The sequence below is a fragment of the Protomyctophum parallelum genome (genome assembly GCF_964188405.1).
Source record: "Protomyctophum parallelum genome assembly, chromosome: 18".
NCBI classification, from domain to species: Eukaryota; Metazoa; Chordata; class Actinopteri; order Myctophiformes; family Myctophidae; genus Protomyctophum; species Protomyctophum parallelum.
Genome location: NC_139716.1, coordinates 24,591,618 through 24,608,630, shown reverse-complemented (window position 1 = coordinate 24,608,630; position 17,013 = coordinate 24,591,618). Strand labels below are relative to the sequence as shown.

Genomic DNA, 17,013 nt, shown 5'->3' with positions numbered 1-17,013 from the left:
GAGATAAGATAAGATTTTTTTGTGCCCGGAATTAATCATGCAAACCCCTGGACCGATCAGCTCAGACTTTTATCGAGGTCCACAAGATTTTTTATTTAATTTACAAATAAATAACTTCTACATAACTGAAAAATGTAGAAGTAAAATTGAAGGTTAATTTGAAAATAAATACATATGCGCAGAAACAGAAACATATTAAATACATGTATTTATGTTTGACAAATTCATGGTTTTTGTATTCATGATTTGTATTTCCTAATTGATTTATTTCCCAATACATCCATTTATTTAATTAGTATCCTGTTATTTATCTATCTCTATTTAATTATCTACAGTATCTTTTAGTTTAATTTCTGTATTAGTCGATACCGATACCGAATACCGATACCAGTGTCGTGATCTCATGTTGTGTTTATAGCTATCTAGCTATATATCTCGTGTTGTGTTTATAGCAGACTCCTCACTCAAATGTGCACTTGCAGTTTGGGCAACTCCAAACCAAACTCCACATGCCCCAACATTTTATTTACCTGCCATAGTGTCAACCCCTTACCCCTGTGACGGATCTGTGGTTAGACTGGCATATTCACCGATACCGATATGACCCGATATGACAAGTAAGGGCCGATCTGATACTTTTCCCGATACAGTAGTATCGGGACATCTCTACTATTTTCCTTCCCTGATCAGTTAAATCATGATTTCCATCACCACCACCGTGCCACATATTTCACCTCCTTCCTACCTTCCTACGTATAACATTTGCCATTTCTTTTGTATAATTAGCATCCTAATGTAATGTGTATGTACAGCATATTTATTGCATATTAGTTCATCATCACAGTATCACATGTCATTTTGTATGATGTAAAAAATATTATATGTTGAAACGTGATGTGTTATAATTTAATAAACACTGAATTTAAATGTTACATTACATTGACTTAGGTGTGTAGCATTATCATGAGCTATCATTTATATGGATGTGTGTAATGTGAATATGAGGACAAAAGGGAGGTAAAAGAGACAAACTGAACTGATTTATGTTATTTGTTTATGACTGAAAGTGTAGAATGTTCCTGTTCTGTTCAACTCAAAAGAGAAAGGTATGAAATATGAATCACTTGTACTTGAGACATGTTTACAGCACCCTCTGGTGGGCAATAGCATGGCTTTCTAGTTTCTGCTGACTAGATTAGATGTATGCAGTTTGAGTTTTTGGATATTCAATACATTATTGAAGAAATTATTATGCACAAATACAGCAGTGGCAACATTTCAGGCATCGTTGTAGTCTCAACACTGTGGACAGTGAAAATGAAATAGGAGGATTAAAATGTAATGCATAAAAATAGCTAAAACATGTATTAAAATTATCATAATTATACAGTTTTCAGCACTAGACAGTATCTTTTACATAACACTGAATTGTGCAGCAAATCAAAAATGCCTCACTGGGCATCCCAGTCATTTGCAAGTGTCTATTCTTTCAGTGATGTAAAAAGTATAATCTGAAAGCAATGGCATTCAAATTGTTCCATCAGATGTAGCCTCTGGTACATAATTATGTCTTATCAGTAGCCTACATTTGATTCCATCAATATTGGAGAACAGTTTAAGGACATGCATTACCATTCAAATACTCTGCATTGGTGTGTGCATGCATTTATTATAAGTAACATGTCCTTTATCCCCATTTACTTTGAATTACATATCTTTGCTAATAATGACATTTACAATTGGCTATTACTGCATAGCATTATGGAGACACGGGAAGCTTATCGTTAAGAAGATGAGACGTGCAACCCATGGAATCAAGCATCATTAACCAGCCATGTCGCACAAACGCACACACCCCGCCACCTCCCACAGTTTGAGAGAGGAGTTAAACTAATGGTGTTGACATTGGGGGCAGTTTGAGTAGCTGGCAGATCCTATTGCACTCTGGTCCATGTTGCTCCTCCAGGAAGTACCTGAGGCCTCTGTCTGCAAAGTTGGCGGGTCCTCTGGGGGTCCTGCTGGAGTGGATCTGGGGGTCCGTCAAATAGGTCAACCCTTTACCGTTGGCTGTCACCCAACCTGTGGAAAAGACGACACACCGAGATGATGCTTTCAGAATTGGATGCACTCTTGACTAATTATTAACGTACCGTAGGTACATCCAGCAGTCATTTTAAGGATATTTCAAAGGACAGCCAATAAAGTTTAAGTTTAACATCCCTCTGCAACATCACGTCCCCCAAGTACTTGCGTGAATGCGTAGGGGTTGGGACGAATGTGACAAAAATACATTTCCTTTCAATACCTTATCTGCACACCATCACAAGTGATGAAAATGGTCAGCATGACAAAAGGAAATGTATCGCTATTAGTCAAATGTCCTATCACTGTTCGGTAAATTAATCTATATCCACAAAATGTAATCAAAGCCATGATTAAAATGATATTGAAATGGGGTGTTTAGCCTAGAAAGTCAATCTTACAATTTAAATGGAAATTGATTAGTCTGTGGATTATCAATGAGCAATGTTGAAGGGGTGCATGTGTTTGGTCCGACAGGCATTAGTCTGACACCCTACACCAAACCCTACCCTCACAGGGAAGCCACGGGTGAGTTTTAACCAGCCACGCATGTGTCTTAACCGGCCATGCATCCGCCCTTCCCCTCCCTGGTAGAAACCAGAGGAGAAAACTGACTTCACCAAATTTGGAGAGATGCCCCTCTGCACTGTTGTTCACTCCTAGCCTGGTAAAACCACTCCCCCTGCTGGACAACATGGGGAGGGGTTTACCCAGGCTAGTTCACTCCCACTCCTAGATCGAGGCTAGTGTCAGACTAGACTAATGCCTGTCGGACCGTTACTGTAGCACGGCGGACCAACGTATGCGCTGTTGCACTCCCATGTCGAAGAACTCACACAGTAAATCTGAATTCTTTCAACGAGCAAGCGTGCACTGACACACACACACACACACACACACACACACACACACACACACACACACACACACACACACACACACACACACACACACACACACACACACACACACACACCTTGTAGGTCCACAACAACCTCTTGGCAGTTGGAGAACTGGTAAGTGAAATGTCCAAAGGCGATGCCATACTCTGTGGCCTGAAACTTCTCTTCCTTCTTCCATGTGTTGTTGGTTAGTTTGACAAAGTCACCAAGCATGTAAGGCTCCACTGTAATGCATCCCACAATCTCCTCCCCATCCAGCACCTATTCAACCACAAAGATAAACATAAGGGACGTGGGTGAATGTTTTTTCGCCTGGCTCTGTCTGAAAATCCCTTGTTATCATGGTTATGTGAAGGTGTAATGAGTTATGAGTCTGACATGTCCATTGTCCTCACTCCTCACTAATATACCATTATAATATGGCACCATTTCCATTTACTCTGTGTCTCAGAGGTGGGCTGTGGACAGTTTAGAAACCTGCCTACCATTGACATCCATTCCAAGCTAATATATGCTGCAATTGTCCTGTCATCTGCGTTCACACAGGCAGAAGATACAGTCTACCATTCATTGTCAATGGAAGCCAGCGACATGACAATACAATGCATGCATCCGACGTTTGTAGCTGCTGCTAAAGCTACAAATTGAAGCTGAGCTGGGTTCAACTTCCAGATGCAAAGCTACAAAGCTACAACTGTAGCTGCAATGATACACGTCACTACTACTACGGAAGCACAAAGCGAGAACGCAACAAATCATGCTGTGATCTTTTGCATCTTTGCATCTGCCTCGTGTGAATGCGGCATCTGACAGGATCTCACCAGCAGGAGCTCGGAGGGAATGAAGAAGATGTGAGCGGTGACCTCCGCGACGTAGAGGCTCTTGTTGAACTCGGTGACGTAGTACTGAGCCGTCATCTGTCTCTCCACGTCCTTCAGATGGAACTGAATCCCCCGAGGCTCCAGGTAATCCTTACCCACATAACTGGACGAGGAAGACACAACACGTTTTTATTTAAAAGTGAAATATGCCTTTGATGGGTTTGTTGGACTACTGTATGTTGAACTGTAGATGACTGCTAACCTGCTCAACCTTTCCTCCTGGTGGAGAAACTGTACCCACAGTGTTGTTCTCTGCTTGCCCTTCATGCCCATCAGCTCTCCGATGTACGCGCATGTCTCTCTGGCCGCCCACAGCCCAGTGGCCCTGGAGAATTTCAGATGAAGGGCACCTGTGGAAGACAGACACCGCAGATTGAGAGACACAATGAATCCGTTTCAACAGGAGAAATGGGATGGATTAATGTGGTTTCAGAGGAGAGTTTGACCTGAGATCAGATTCTAAAATGTTCTTCTAAATCCTGACAGTTTTCTGAAAAGGCTATGTTTCTATGTCAGCGGTTCTTTGATTTTTCAAAAATAGCAGACCTACAAGCTCGTCATAGCGCGCCACCGAGTGGCGCGCTATGAGCTTGTAGATCTGATATTTTTCAATAGCTAAAGCATAACGTAATGCTAACACCAAAAGGGGTTCCCGCCCAAAATGGGTTAAAAGTTAAAACCACTTTTCAACCTGGCATCCCAATTTTGGGCAAATGAGAAATCACACCCTGTGTGAAGTGAGGAGCACTCTTATCATCGTACATCATCATGTCATAAAACTGCTTATTTGCTCAGACACTATAACGTAAAATTCTCCTTTCATTGTCAATGGGAATTTAATGTTCGTTAATGACAAAGTTTGTGGACGGTAACTAAAAGCAAGAAATGTAGGTTCAACAGATTTACAAGCTCACAACACGTGATGAGATGCACCGTGGGCTTAAGTGGTGTTAAAGTTGTTTCAAGAATCATTTCATTACGTAAAACATATTTGTGGGTAGGAGTTTCTAGAAAAAAAGATGGCATGCACTCAACGGCCACTCATGCAAATTTAGTTGAGGGGCCCCTCCTACGTGCAGCTTTGAGGGTTTGTGTAATCACAAACATTGTCCTGAACACAAACATTGAATGCCATTGGCAATGAACGGAGAATTTACGTTATATGTGTCTGAGCAAATTGGTATACCGGTATGCATGTTGGTGGGAACCCTTGGCCAATAAGGCAACACCATTCTTGATGATGATGATGTACAATGATTAGAGTGCCCCTCACTTCACACGGGTGTGATGTTTTTTAGACACAACCCTATAGATACAACAGGCCATGAAGAACTTACTGTAGGCGGTTCTGTAGGCCTTGAGCTTGAACTGGGTCTTCTCACTCTGCAGCCTCTTCAACAGACACGCGTGGCAAACCCCGGCCAGGAGCGCACGGCGATCCTGCTCCGTCAACACGTACTGCCGCTCCGGGTCCACGCTACCCACAAAGCACTGCTGCACACAGCTGTAGCACGAAGGGTTCCTTCCATGAGGGGGGTCATTGTGCATCTCTGCCGAGCCGGGCTTTATTCCCATCTCACTCACCTCCGCAGAGCTGGGCTTGATTCCCATCTCACTCGCCTCCAACATCTCAAACGAGTTCTCCGACCACGTTTCAGTTGGGGCACACTGGCTGATACCGACAGACGGCCTCGGGCTCCGCTGTGGGCCCTTATTGGCGTCAGGCTCAGGTTGGCCAGGAGGTAAGCCTCCAGATCTTTGGGTCGTGTTGCTGCAGTGGCCCGTGCCTGGTTTGGAGGACCAACCAGTTGGATGAAGAATGTCGCTCGTGGGGGAATTTGTGTTAAGCGAGAGTTTGTCCCAAGATGAACGAGAGCTGAGGCTGTCGCTGAGAGAGCTGCCCGTTCTGACATTACTTTTGGATATGGGCCACGTCGATCCACTGCTTCCCAACCCCGCGGCAACATTGGCGGGGTCCACCGCCGTTTCTATTACAGCCTGTAGCAATTCGAACTGATCCGAGTCACTACCTGGACTGGAGGTGGATGTCGAGTGCTGCACAGGGGATGCTGGGCCCGGCTCAAAACGGGCGGCAGCTTTGGAGCCGACTTTGTCTCGCTTCCTTTTCTCGCTGATGGAGTCTTCCATGCCGCCAGACCCGTCCTCGCTGACCTCTGTAGTCGGACAGCGCTGATCGGAGACATTAGCTTTACTTTCCCCGGCAAAAACACAGCTCCCTGCATACCCGCTGCTGCTAGGACGCGGAGACCCCGAGCTGCTCAACGAAAACCTCTGCCACGAAGAGCTGAGCTCATCGGTGCTCCCTAAAGTGGTGCCGACGTCGTCCTTCTGTGGTGGATGCAGGGGGACTGCTCTTAAGTCAGACCTCCCGTTAGTCAGACCTGTGCTGCGGGTTGAAGGTGCATGTTGGGGCTCTCCCTCCAGACTGTCTCCTGCAGCTCTGTGGCTTTCAGTAGTGCACTCAGTGCTCGGTGTACCGACGGTCGTCCCCATCGCAGTTATACAGTCCACGTGACCGTCCGATTGACAGGCCGAGTGACCGGGTTCGCACAGTGACGCGTGATGCTTCTGAACCCTCGCCAGCACCCGGGAGAAACCCTCCAGAGTGAAATCCACCGGCCTTTCCTGAATGTTTCTGTAGCTGTCGGGGATGAAAGAGCCCTTGTCGGAATTTGGGAACGGTTCGACGTGTAGCAGACGTTTGACTTGGGACACGAGGCGCATGATCTCAGCACAGAGGCCGTCTCTCTCCTGGTTATCGGCACGGCAGTAGTCGTAGAAACAGGCCAGTGCTTTCTGGCAGGCTAGCGTGGCCAGTGCCAGCACATCCGGAGCCGCGGCGCCCAGCCACCTGTCGGTGACGGTCAGTGAGTAAGCGGCCTTGACAAAGGTGTGAAGCTCCTGTTGGCTGGTGACCGGCTCGCTCTCTGCTTTGGTGAGAAGGCCGATCTCGAAGGCCTCTCGCGCGCACAGCAGGAAGGAGCGCCTCTCAGAGACGGGGCACTCCATTGAGAAGCTGTAGGACAGCAAGCAGGTCCCCTGAGCTGCCTAGAGAGACAGACACGGTAAGAGACAGACAGATATTAGGTAGGAGTGAGAGGCAGACAAGGAGAGACAGACAGGACAAGGAGAGTGATAGAATGATAGATATTGACATTCCCTTCCTTGACACAGAGCAGCATGGGGGCAGCTTACGAGCGCACTTGTGGCCAAAAGATTTCTGGTAGGGTCATGAAAAATGTGTGTGGGAAAGTGAATGTCCGATTTCTGGTAGGGTCAGGAAAAATGTGTGTGGGAAAGTGAATGTCCGATTTCTGGTAGGGTCATGAAAAATGTGTGTGGGAAAGTGAATGTCCGATTTCTGGTAGGGTCAGGAAAAATGTGTGTGGGAAAGTGAATGTCCGATTTCTGGTAGGGTCAGGAAAAATGTGTGTGGGAAAGTGAATGTCCGATTTCTGGTAGGGTCAGGAAAAATGTGTGTGGGAAAGTGAATGTCCGATTTCTGGTAGGGTCAGGAAAAATGTGTGTGGGAAAGTGAATGTCCAGTTGATTAGTGAGTGAACCTACCCACGATAAATAAATATGAATGAAAAACAAATACACCATGAAGAACTCCCCAGGATCCTTTTAGACTGAATGCACCACGTGCTGTTTACATTTCTGACTAATAATGTATTCAATCAATCAATCAAAACTTACCACATTGGTCAAGACGTACAGTGAGGCATATTGACTGTACACCACCGCCATTTTAGCAGCCTCAGCTGCAGAGAGTAGACGATGATCCTGATCCCCAAGGAGAGACTGACGCACGCACGCACACACACACAGACACACACAAAAATGATATACAATACAGTAAGACATTGTTTTTATTAGGGATGTTCCGATCCCGATACCTCAATTTCTGTGATAGCCGATACCGAATACCGATACCAGTGTTGTGATCTCATGTTGTGTTTATAGCTACCTGTATCTAGCTATATATCTCATGTTGTGTTTATAGCAGACTTCTCACTCAAATGTGTACTTGCAGTTTGGGCAACTCCACTTGTCCCAACATTTGATTTACCTGCCATAGTGTCAACCCCTTACCCCATGTGTCGGATCGGTGGTTAGACTGGCATCTTCACCGATACCGATATGACAAATAAGGGCCGATCCGATACTTTTCCCGATACCGATACAGTATCGGGACATCTCTAGTTTTTATGTATAAATTAATAAATGCAATTTCATTGGAGGCTTACCAAATCAATGTCTGGATTAGTCTTAAACGCACGGAAGTCCTCATCATTCATAGACACCAATATATTGGCCAACACACCAAGAGATGTCCCAATTCCCTATTGAACACACAGACATGCACAAAACATACTGGCGAGGGAACTAGTACGGTTATAACAGGAGCCTCTTAAAATGGAAGGGAATATTCTAAATCTAAAGTAAAGGTAAACACAATAAACAAAACAATCTACAAAACATTTCCACAACTATCACTACAGTATATGTAGCCATGGCGGTCGCAGTATACCTTTTTATCAGGTTGAGGGAGAGCGTAGTAACCGACCAGAGAAGCCCATATTAATCCTGCAGCCTCCAACCACAGGCCTGAGACAGTGTTGAGAATATCATTTTCTCAACTCAAATCGGGAACTCCCCCCCCCCCCCCCCTATCTCACAAATATAATGAACAGTACAGTACCTAGCTTCTGCAAGATCAGCCCACGCACTTGAATGCTGACCGCCTGCACGAGGGCCCTGTCGCTTGGAGAGTGGTACACCCAGAAACCTATAGTACGTGGGGGAAGACAAGTCACTTTTTAGCTGGGGACCCCCTGGAACTCCCTCAAGGACCCCTGGGGGTCCCCGGAACCACTGCTGTATAGCAGCGATCAATAAGACGGTGGTCAGCGGTATAGCCTACCTGTGGCACCGCTGTTGCTGATCAGTCTGCTCAGAATGTACTCGGCCTTCTGCAGCTTGCCTGTGTGGGCGTGACAACCATGATCATTAAATGTATTTTGCATGGCCTTCCGGTATTACGTCATGATGTGGCAGCCAAGTATATAGACTTTTAATGTTTGTGTACGTGACTATAAAGTTTCCCGTTGTTCGCTTGCACAGTTCCCTGTAAACGCTCCTTTGGGTAGAGCTGAGCATGGCAAACCACATGTTGCACAGTTCCCTGTAAACGCTCCTTTGGGTAGAGCTGAGCACCAGCACCGCCATGGGTTACTGCAGCGTGAGGTGCATCCTCCAAAGCACATACACACCTTATCCACTGGGACCAGTAGCTACGGTAGTTCTAAACACATACTGTACGCACGTTATCCACTGGGACCAGTAGCTACGGTAGTTCTAAACACATACTGTACACACGTTATCCACTGGGACCAGTAGCTACGGTAGTTCTAAACACATACTGTACACACGTTATCCACTGGGACCAGTAGCTACGGTAGTTCTAGGCTCCATCCAAAGCATCCAGCCGCCCCTGTTGCTTACCCGAGTTAAGGTAGACCCTGGCCTGTCGTATAACAAGCTGCGGAGCAACAGGGGCATCGGGGTGACGTCTGTGGAGACACTTGGTGATTTTCAGCAGCCGGCTGGATTCGTCTGTCCAGTACAGGAAACGGTCCACCAGGAATATCACTGCCAGTGCACAAGGCGCCTCCTGGGCCAAGATGGATGCCTTCAGCAGAGCCTGTCCGGCACAGGCAACAGATTAGTTATTCCAATGTCTGGCTCTCGGAATTACATCATGTATGGCAGCCAGGTCTATGGACCTTTTTTTCTTTTTATGATCAGTACTTTATTTTAGATTTTTTACAAACACATAAAACAGAAAACCTACAATACAAACACAAGCAACAACAGCAGAGTACGTATTCATGGATAGACAATTAAGATAGATAAGATAAACAAATAAAAAAAAATGAAAAAAAATGAAAAATCAAATTAAAATGTGAAAATAGTTTACATTATTTACACGACCAAACGCAGCATCAAGTCTATGGACCTTTTAATGTTTTGTTAGAACACTTTTTGTACACAGTACAGCCAAGTCTATGGACTTTTTAATGTTAGTTTACAGCACTTAAACAGACATTACCATGCGCCCCTCACTTCATTGACACAAGTGTGATTTAATTTTTTTTACAATAATTGGCCCTAATTTGAGTTTCTACTAGGCAAGAGAAAAATCTCATCGTCCACAATTGAAAAGCTAAGAAACTTGACTGTCACAATCAGATTCACTGTTGCCCATTAGGCAATTCAAACTAGGATTGGTCCTTCAAGAGAGCATTGCAGAATAGCAGGTCTGTCGGATGAAAGTGTGTTTTTTATTTGAAATGACTGAACTGTTTTTCCAATTAAATTCACAAAACAAGGCAATGATTTTTCAGCCGAATGCGAACGAAAATACAGTATAAGCCCATGGGTACCGAGGCTACCTCTATGTGAACTTATACGATGAAAGAAGCTTGTCACTGTGCAGAGTGGCAGATCCAAATGACACATCTGTGGTTCTGTGACATCACTGGGCCGGTGGGACCTGTAGTACTTTGACGTGTGTGCTCATTATTCCATTTGGACCTGAGGACGATTCTACAAATGCCTTCTATATCCTGACAGGTTTCTGAAAAACATATGCTTCTATGTCAGTGGTGCTCAACCTTTTCCATGTCAAGGACCCCTAGAATGATCTGTATTTGGCTGCGGACCCCCATCTGAAAATATGTAGTTCCAGGGACCTCCCAGAGGCAAAGATTTTAGTTAAAAACATTTGCTCTGAAAGAATATACATTCAAAGAGATGCGCTACATTTTCACAATTTTTCAAAAATAGCAGCTCTACAATATCAGTAGATCTGCTATTTTTCAATAACTAGAGTATATAACATAATGCTATAAACAGGGTTCCCGTCTAGAATGCGTTATTCTACCAGCAGTGGAGGCAGGTGCTGGCTAATGAGGTCAGCGAGGTTGGTCTTATCCGCGGTGCTGACTGGCTGCTTGTACTGCCACTTCTCTGGGACGAAGGGCCAGCTCATCTGCTCTGCCTCCTGGAGCAGGGAGAGAAGCTCCACACACAGGGACTCTGCCAGAAAGTGTCAGACAGAGAGAGACACATTGAGGTAAAATGTGACCCACCGTGAATGGGAGCCTGTCATTGGATTACTATTAATTTTCGTTTTTTCATGTCATATGAAAGCAGGGAATCATGGCTTCAAATTGACATATTGGTTGTTCAGTTTGACCCACCAGTCCTGGAGATACGTCTTGCAGAAAACAGCGAGTTGAGAAAACCGGCTTGAAAGGTTCACTTCTAACATTACACCTAGCTACATGTTTAAGCATTCATATTTATATGTCGATATTTATTTCAGACATGCTTTCAGTATGTGAAGAGTCTGCCTGTGCTATGAACTCATTTTGGATAAAAAATAATAGTAATTTTCCCCTCTGGTGAAAAGCTGGAGGTTGCACGATGACAGACTCTCAGTCAAATGGTGAAAACATTATTGCACATAAAGAAAGAAAAAAACAGGTTTGTGTTAATACATTCAGCAGCATCCATGAAATAGTAATAATGACCAGTGGTGAAGTGGAGGGTATACAAAGGTATATAATTGTATACCCACTTATCTTTTAGTTAGGCAATGCATCACACTAATCAATTCTAGTGTGCACACTGCGCAGCCATCGGTTTTACTGTAGTCACAAATAGAATTCCTTCAATACTATATTGATTTAGAATATTTTAAACTACTGTGTATCAATCAATCAATCAATACTCATTTGCCATACTGACTTTGTACATTGACCACATTGTATTTCCAGCTTGGAAATACGTTGCATTTGAGGTGAATTCACAAGAAAAGACACAGGTTTCCAACAAGCCCATAAACGTACAGTAGTCGCTATTTTAGAGTAGACTAATCAGATATACATATACTTAGAGTGAAGAAAATAAATGGTATACCCTGAACATTGTGTTGTTCTTTTTTTCCCCCTCTTGGTTTCAGTAGATTTTTGTTTTGTTCCATTATGGCATGGGCACATTTTCACAACATCTATAATAATATACCCACTTCTAGGGCTGCCCTAGAGTAGTGGTTAGAGCGTATGCCTTTCATGTGGAAGGTTGTGGGTTTGAACCCTGCCTGGGGTCAACGTCAGCAAGGGAATGCAGTCCTAATGCCAAATCAAATTGGTTCAGATCTGAGCCAATATGTCTCTTGAGGAGGCATATTTTTAGCCTGTCCTGGACGGAGTATCTGGATGTAAAAACAAATCCACAATATACCCACTTCTCCAGACCAGGGATGTATCCACTGGTGGGCCTAGGTAGGCTTGGGCCCACCCTGATTCGTTTTTATCATATTAACCGATTTTTGATAACACTATCGTCATAACATAATGTGGATCATGCAATCACTGCATTACAGTGGGTATAATGTGTGTATGATTCGCCTTTTCCTATTTGGCTTTCCATAATAGCCACTGGCACTGCCTACTAGTTTGGGGAACTACCCATAGATCCGAAGTCCCGTTAGTCCGAACATGCACTGCTCCGTGCTTGCGGTTAGGTTTAGGTTTGCTAGGTTAGGGTTAGAGATAGGGATAGTAATTTCGGAACAATGAACCTTCTGACTAATGACACGGCACCCTAGTTTGTCCCTCTGTGCCTGTGTAGATTGATTGGTTATGCCTGATGCCTGACACTATGGTGAGCTTGTGTTGTTATTTGCTGTTTCTAGAATCTTCTTTCTTCACCCCGGAAACTTGCGTCTTTGTTTTTGATTAAATACAAATGAGAAGCATCTCTAGAGTAGCTTAAATGTTCTCACAATCAATGCCAAACATATATTACTGCAAAGATTTTGGAAGGAAATCAGCAGTTCCTGGAGTAGCTACAACAGTTGTATCCTGAGGAGTTCAACTTCAAACTCTGCCCTTGATTGTGGATTACTACGTGATTGAAGACATCAAAGGTTAGAATTGTAATTTTTGCTGAATGTATTTCATTGTGCCCCATATGTTGTCTGCTGCTATGCTATGGGGACAGGGTGCTATCCTGCTTAATTTGGAATTTGGAAGCGAGTTGCAACTGTTGCACTGGTGTGTGCTGTGCGTGTGTGTGTGTGTGTGTGTGTGTGTTTGATTGATTGATTGATTTATTAACAGTTTGCAGAATTACAGTACATTTCAAGTACAACTCAATACAACAACTGTTAACAGTGAGTGGACGACACCATAAAGCATTACACTTGTTTACAATAGGGCCCACCATTTTCAATTCATCTTGTTTGTGCCGAATCTGGGTTGCACGTGGTTTGTTGAACTCCCTCTGGTGTTGTGGGTGTTGACCTCGTTGACTCTGTCGTCACTCCTAAGCCATTCCAGCCTGTCAAAGTGGGCAGGGGTGAGGTGGGTTCGGGACGGTGAGGCCAAGTAGTAGCCTGACCAGTTTGTTTTGGGAAGTCTGGAGCCTTGTTTTAAGGGCCTTAGAGGTGCTGTGGTACCAGGAGGTGCAAGCGTAGTCGAAGAAACCTTGTACGAGGGCTCCTGTTAGGGTCTTCAAAGTGTTTTTGGAGATCCTGTATAGGAATCTTGTTCTTTGGTTTACTTTTTGATTACGTTGGTGGCCATTTTATCACCGGAAAGATTTGCCTCCAGAACCTAGGTAGGTAATTTCATCTTTTCGTGTGATAATATTGTCACCCACTCTAACCAAGAAGCCATCTGCCATGCTGAGATTACTATTTGATCCAAATAGAATGGATTCAGTTTTTCCCAGGTGTAAAGATAGTTTGTCAGCGAGCCAGGTGCAGATTCTAGTTCAGAGCTGAGGGCCTTTTCAACCTGCAGTTTGTTCCTGTCCGAGACCAGCAGTGCTGAGTCATCTGCGAACAGGAACAAGTTGCAGTCACAAGCTGATGTCATGTCGTTTACATACTGTATATTAGGAACAGTAAAGGTCCTAGTATGCTTCCTTGTGGAACGCCACAGCTCACTGGGAGGGGGGGGGGGGGGGGGGGGGGGGGGGGGGGGGGGGACAGTGTTCCGTTCACCTCCACCATCTGTTCTCTCCCCTAGGATTGCATCCAGCTCACTGATGGATGCAATGGTGTGTGTGTGTGTGTCTGCAAGCGTGCGTGCGAGCTGCACTCACTTCAACACAGTATTATGGTGCTAGTAAGCTGCCTGGGAGAGTGTGTTGGAACTTACTACTTAGCCTACTGTTGTTTCATGGACAGTACTTTGAATTATAGTTTATATTTGGGAATGTGTTGTGTTGTGTTTCGTAGCAGCTGTTTCTCATCTCGCCCCTCCCGTTCGTATGCCAGAGCTGGCGAGAACTTCTGTGAACTCTGATTATGTAACAGTCTAACTAATGGAACCGTTGGTTAGTTTTATTTTTTATGATGTCAGGCGGTCAATGGGACCCCCGTGACCTGTCAATCTCAGCACCTGACTTCATAATTTGAGGAACTTTAAAGGCCAATTAATGAATTAATTAAGAAAATCACACCTGTGTGAAGTGAGCGGTGGAACTATAGTGTAATTGTATAACTGTACTGAACTGCCGTACTACAGACAAACACTCGTGCTGAAAAAGACTGGTGTTACACAAAAAACTCAGCTTCCCATCATGCACCTATTTCAGTGGCGTCAACTCCGGGGGTGCACAGGAGCAGAAGAACCCACTGGCAAAATAATAACACAACACAACGGCTCTTTTAAGAGCTAATAGCAGCCAGCCGCAGCGCAAATATGCGTGGCTGCACCCACTGCCGTTATAGGAACCTTCCGCCACTGCCTATTATGCACAGTGAAGCTCATAGACATAGGGACACACAAAGCTACATGATGGAGACAAAAATTGTGTGCCCCATTTGCCAGGCCTAGTAGTCAGTACTTAATTCCTGTATATGTATATGCCACTGCTCCAGAGTCCACTACAACTTACTCCCATGCATCAGCCTCACAGTTTACTTCCATTAAGAAAAATAAACACACTGCACCATCTTGTGTCTCACCTCTGTAACTGCAGTAGATCGCTGCGGTCTCCTCAGTGGAGACTAGTGGGCTCCTACTATGTGGTGCAGAAGATGCTACTGCCTGGAGGCATTCTTCAAGCCAGAGCCCGACCTCCCTGCTGTCCATCATCATGCACGTAGGGTTAATGTATGTTCCCTCTGCCTTTCAGTCAGCGTTAGTCTGAAAACGGATGTAGGATGCTCTTATGAGACGATTGTTAAGAGCCTTAAACCCAGTTATTTGAGTGTGGCCATCTCAGACACAGATAGCCTACAGTATGCCTGTGACTCTCTGTCTCAATAAGGCCCAGAATCAGGTTGTCTATTGGTTGAGACGCTCCTATACGAAGAAACAAAATGCCATAAATTATATTAAAAGTACCACTTCACCAATTTTCAACCTAATATAATACTGGTCCTCACTATCATAATATAATAGGTAGGATTTGGCACAATTTTTGTCTACTCCTTCTCTGTGGACAGTTCAGAAACCCTATTACACCAGAGGTTCTCAAAATGGGCTCCGGGGACCACAATCATTTAACTACTTTACATTATTGAAAAGATAATTTTGTGCCGCGCTGCAAGCTTATTGTTGTAGCCTGCTATTTTTAAAAAGGTTTGAGAATAATGTACTAGAGTAACTATAGCCCATGTTGTTATTATGATAATCATGGCCTAACTTCTCCATGGTTTACATGCCAAGGCGTTATGTTATTCTATTCAGATTCCCTGAATAGATAGTTAGATAGATAGTTCCTCTGCTTGACTTCCTTTCAATAGCAAAACAGTAGAATTAGCAAGACTTATAATCAGTGAATAAAACCCTGTAAGATGTAAATGGTGCATTTATATAGCGTCTTTATCCAAGGCGCTTTACATAGATTCATGTACATTACATTCACCCACTCACACACACATTCACACACAGATGGCAGCGGAAACCATGCAGGGCACCAACCAGCACATCGGGAGCAATCAGGGGTTCAGTGTCTTGCTCAAGGACACTTCGACACGGACTCTGGGGGAGCCCTCGTGTTCGAGCTGGCAACCTTGCGGTTGCCATCCAGCCACTCTACCCCTGAGCCACCGCCACCGCCGCCCATATGTAACAATGTAACATGAATGACGCTCGACTTGTTTGTATGACACATGACAGACTTGACAGTCATGTTTCATGTCTTGTACCAGAGATGCGATGCAATCATGATCACTGCCATGATGTTATGTTTTGTACTGCACTGTACATAGTCTTCCAAGTCAGTGGTTTAATTTCAACCCTTTTCATTTCAAGGTCCATTATTTCTTTGGCATTTGAGCCAGGGTCCATTTATAGCCTCTCAGACACAAAATATGTTGTCATTGGATAAGATTTTGTCCACATTTCCAATGCTGTATTGATGTCGGTACCATTAGGAGAGATATAATAGGCAAACGTTGATCATAACAATTCTTCTACATGATCTAATTGTGTATACTCTAAAGACAATCATTTGGTTACCAACTCTCCATCATTTAGCTGGGGACCACCTGGAACCCCCTCAAGGACCACTGGTGGTCCCCGGACCACTGGTTGAAAACCACAGTCTTGCATCAAGGCTATAGAGCTGTAGGCTACTGTCGGTACTGTTGATTGATTCATGGACTGACATGAGTTTCACTTTCCTATCCAAACAGTAAGTCAGCAGCCAGCATGGAAATTGTTGCAGCAGAGCGTAGCAAATTAGCAATCACTTTTCAAGGCAATAAACGAAACCAAATAGTTGTGTTGAACATAATTATTAAAATAATTTTCATATACATACTGTAACCACCGCGACACAGCTAGGGCAGGCTGTTCCTTCCTGGTTTATTAGAGCAGAGGAGGAGTCTCTCTCTCTCTCTCTCTCTCTCTCACACACACACTCACTCACTCACTCACTCACACACACAGTGACACACACACACACACACACACACACACACACACACACACACACACACACACACACACACACACACACACACACACACACACACACACACACACACACACACACACACTCGCTCGCTCTCTGCGTGTGTGTGCGACAGTGGC

At 44.4% G+C, this 17,013-nt stretch overlaps 1 protein-coding gene across 1 annotated transcript; it reads right to left on the bottom strand.

Annotated features, from left to right (window-relative positions):
• Positions 1–943: 943 nt before the first annotated feature.
• On the bottom strand, positions 944–16,787 carry alpk1 (alpha-kinase 1). The gene is made up of 14 exons (XM_083788612.1): positions 16,742–16,787; positions 14,937–15,117; positions 10,836–10,990; positions 9,395–9,593; positions 8,814–8,873; positions 8,592–8,678; positions 8,421–8,497; positions 8,137–8,232; positions 7,586–7,690; positions 5,203–6,934; positions 4,068–4,215; positions 3,806–3,968; positions 3,059–3,245; positions 944–2,079 (listed from the first exon to the last, which is right to left on the bottom strand). The coding sequence occupies exons 2-14, from the start codon at positions 15,067–15,069 to the stop codon at positions 1,886–1,888; spliced, it is 3,336 nt and encodes a 1,111-aa protein (XP_083644738.1). The 5' UTR covers positions 15,070–15,117; positions 16,742–16,787; the 3' UTR covers positions 944–1,885.
• Between the last annotated feature and the right edge of the window lie 226 nt (positions 16,788–17,013).

What these genes read in the sequence shown, in the direction of transcription:
- alpk1 (XM_083788612.1), bottom strand. Translation starts at nt 15,069, where the DNA reads ATGATGATGGACAGCAGGGAGGTCGGGCTCTGGCTTGAAGAATGCCTC. An exon ending in CAGGAGGAAAGGTTGAGCAG is followed by an intron (nt 3,969 to 4,067) that starts GTTAGCAGTCAT and finishes TTCCTCGTCCAG; the next exon opens with TTATGTGGGTAAGGATTACC. An exon ending in GGTTGTTGTGGACCTACAAG is followed by an intron (nt 2,080 to 3,058) that starts GTGTGTGTGTGT and finishes TCTTTTCCACAG; the next exon opens with GTTGGGTGACAGCCAACGGT.